This window comes from Sclerotinia sclerotiorum, genomic scaffold (assembly GCF_000146945.2).
Source record: "Sclerotinia sclerotiorum 1980 UF-70 scaffold_17 genomic scaffold, whole genome shotgun sequence".
NCBI classification, from domain to species: Eukaryota; Fungi; Ascomycota; class Leotiomycetes; order Helotiales; family Sclerotiniaceae; genus Sclerotinia; species Sclerotinia sclerotiorum.
In genome coordinates this window covers 489,587-492,178 of record NW_001820819.1, presented here as the reverse complement: position 1 = coordinate 492,178, position 2,592 = coordinate 489,587, and the positions used below count along the sequence as shown (strand labels likewise).

Here is a 2,592-nt window from a genome sequence, read left to right as displayed (position 1 = left end):
TAGTGATAACGATGACTTCATCTGTAAAGAACCAGCTTTAAAGAGTGAAAGAATTTCTGGGGAAGCGTTGGAGATGGACATGAATGTGGATATTGAAAAAGTACCTTGGGTACAACCTATCTACCAGGACGGCTGAAGACTTCTGAGCAGAATAAGCGTGATGCAGAAGAGGAGGCTTGGACACCTATTCATTCTAATGAAGATGGTGGAATAATGAGACGAAACTCGGTTCTTGGTATTAGAGTTAAGCGTGGAGATAGGGGTTCGGGATTTACTTAGCGGGTTTTGTGGATAGACGTATGTGGTTTTTTTACATAGGTTAGCGGTATATGTTATACATCAGCGGTTTAGTTTCTTGAATTAATGTTTAGTGTGAAGAGAGAAGTTATAGTGTACTCGTATACATACAGTTTTGAGTTGAGAATACCTCCTTGATCCATGAACTATGACCTCTTGATTTTTGACCCTGAACGCCGATTTATGCTGGGTTGCCTTTTATATCATATCATCTCATCATATATCATACATCCCCCACCCATCCCATCCCATTTTATATAATATGGTAATCCCCATCCCTTCCTCAAACCCATGTCTAATCTACCCACACCTACCATCCCTCCATCCCGTCCTCCACCTCTCCTCCCACCTCGCACAATCAAACTCCCTCTTCCCCAACTTCCTATTAACATCATTATGCGCCTCACACATCCACCTCCCAAACTCCTCTCGACTCTCCGTGCGCACCTTATTCACAGCCATGTATTCCTGAAAATCAGACGCGCACGTCCAACAGGGATAGAGTTGCGAGAAGAGATTCATAAACGTGCTTATATTTGTGCGGTCGGTTGCGCTGGGGTTCGCGGGATACGATGCGGATAGTGTGTGTAGGAATGTCCAGGAGGCGCGGCCGAGGGTTTCGATTGAGGGGGGACAGTCTGTGGGGGGTGTGGAGGGGATGTTGGTTGAGAGGTTCTTGGTGGTGCTGGTGAAGGAGGCGAAGGAGTTGCAGGAGCGGCAGCTAGATGGGTTTTATGTTAGATGTGCGATTGGGAGGTTTTTTTGGGGTTGTGGATAGGAATGAGGTTGGCAAGTAAGAAAGACTTACGGTTTCCCGTCTTTTCCTAATATAACGCCTTTTGGGTATTTTTTTGGAGGGGCTTCGGAAGTACTGGAAGTGGTTGTGATAGGAGCATTGTCGTTTAAATCGTTCCGCGTATCGTCTGCCATTTTGTCTTTTTGTTGTGAGTGAAATAGGAAAGAAAATTAGAGGAAAATGAGAAGGTGGAAAAATGGGAAAAGAACAAAAATACCGAGAAATAGATATTGAAGCTTTGGTTTGTAATACTTTAGATGGAAAATCATCGGTTATTTCCGCGACACGACAGGGGTTTGAATTAAGCTTAATTTTAGGTGGGGTTGGAGTTTCGCATGTGGTAATCGTCATTTTTTTACGGATCTTAGTTCTTCTACCCCACTAGCTAGCTCTATTGCTAGTTTGTTGGAGCTTGGTTCCTGAGTTAGTTGTGTGAAGTGTGATGAATTTTATTTTATTTTACTTTACTTTCCATGGTTGATTGTGAGAATTTTATTGGATGAATAAGGAGAAGAAGGAAAAAGACGAAAAGAATAGTAACGATGACGAAAATACCTGTTTTTCTATTAAAGACGAAGAGTGTGCCGAATGATGGGTATGAGGAGAGGTTTGAGGAGGTAAGTTTTAATGCATTGAAGTATGGACAAAGGGAAATGAAGAGTGAGAGGGGTTTTGAACCCATTTTTGTACCGGTTTTGGAACATAGGTTTATGGAAGAGGGGATTAAGGTGGTTAAGAGGTTACTTAAGGAGAGGGAAGTTGGGAAAGAGGAGAGGAAGAGATATGGAGGGTTGATTTTTACAAGTCAGAGGGCTGTGGAATTGTTTGCTAAATTGGTGGAGGAGGGGAGAGACGGGAAAGATGGTATGTTTGCAACTACATTGAGATATTGATTATTGACTGATGATTTAATAGTGGATGATAAATGGCCTTATCTCCAAGATATACCGATATACACTGTTGGACCAGCTACATCTCGAGCTTTACGATCGATTCCTCAAAATCCGCCATTAAATATCTTTGGAGCCGAAACAGGAAATGGAGAAGCATTGGCACATTATATGTTGGAACATTATGGAAATTGGTATAAAGATCGTACAATAAAACCATCTCTGCTTTTCATGGTCGGAGAACAGAGAAGAGATATCATTCCTAAAACATTAATGGATCCGAATTTATCAAACGAAAAGAGAATTCAAGTCGATGAACTGGTTGTTTATGGTACTGGAGTGATGGAATCTTTCGAGGAGAACTTCACGAATCTGTTGAAGGAGACTAAGGATAGGGATGTTAGATGGGTAGTTGTATTTTCGCCAACGGGTTGTGAAGCTATGTTACGTTCTTTAGGGATGTTGGGATTCTCAAACTGGGGAAAGTAAAGAAATCAGACGAAGAAGGATGATGGACAGAGAAAAACTTTCATCGCTACGATTGGACCTACTACTAGAGGATTATCTCCAAATACCTTCAATTATGAACCGGATGTTTTGTGCTGATAA

General features: G+C 41.8%; 2 protein-coding genes across 2 annotated transcripts; one reads left to right on the top strand and one right to left on the bottom strand.

Annotated features, from left to right (window-relative positions):
* Positions 1-597: 597 nt before the first annotated feature.
* Positions 598-1,227, bottom strand: SS1G_11135 (hypothetical protein; the record flags this gene model as incomplete). Its single annotated transcript, XM_001587844.1, has 2 exons — positions 598-1,018; positions 1,106-1,227. The coding sequence occupies 2 exons, from the start codon at positions 1,225-1,227 to the stop codon at positions 598-600; spliced, it is 543 nt and encodes a 180-aa protein (XP_001587894.1).
* Positions 1,228-1,635: 408 nt separating this feature from the next.
* Positions 1,636-2,472, top strand: SS1G_11134 (hypothetical protein; the record flags this gene model as incomplete). Its single annotated transcript, XM_001587843.1, has 2 exons — positions 1,636-1,957; positions 2,009-2,472. 2 exons carry the CDS (start codon positions 1,636-1,638, stop codon positions 2,470-2,472), a joined length of 786 nt encoding a protein of 261 aa, XP_001587893.1.
* Between the last annotated feature and the right edge of the window lie 120 nt (positions 2,473-2,592).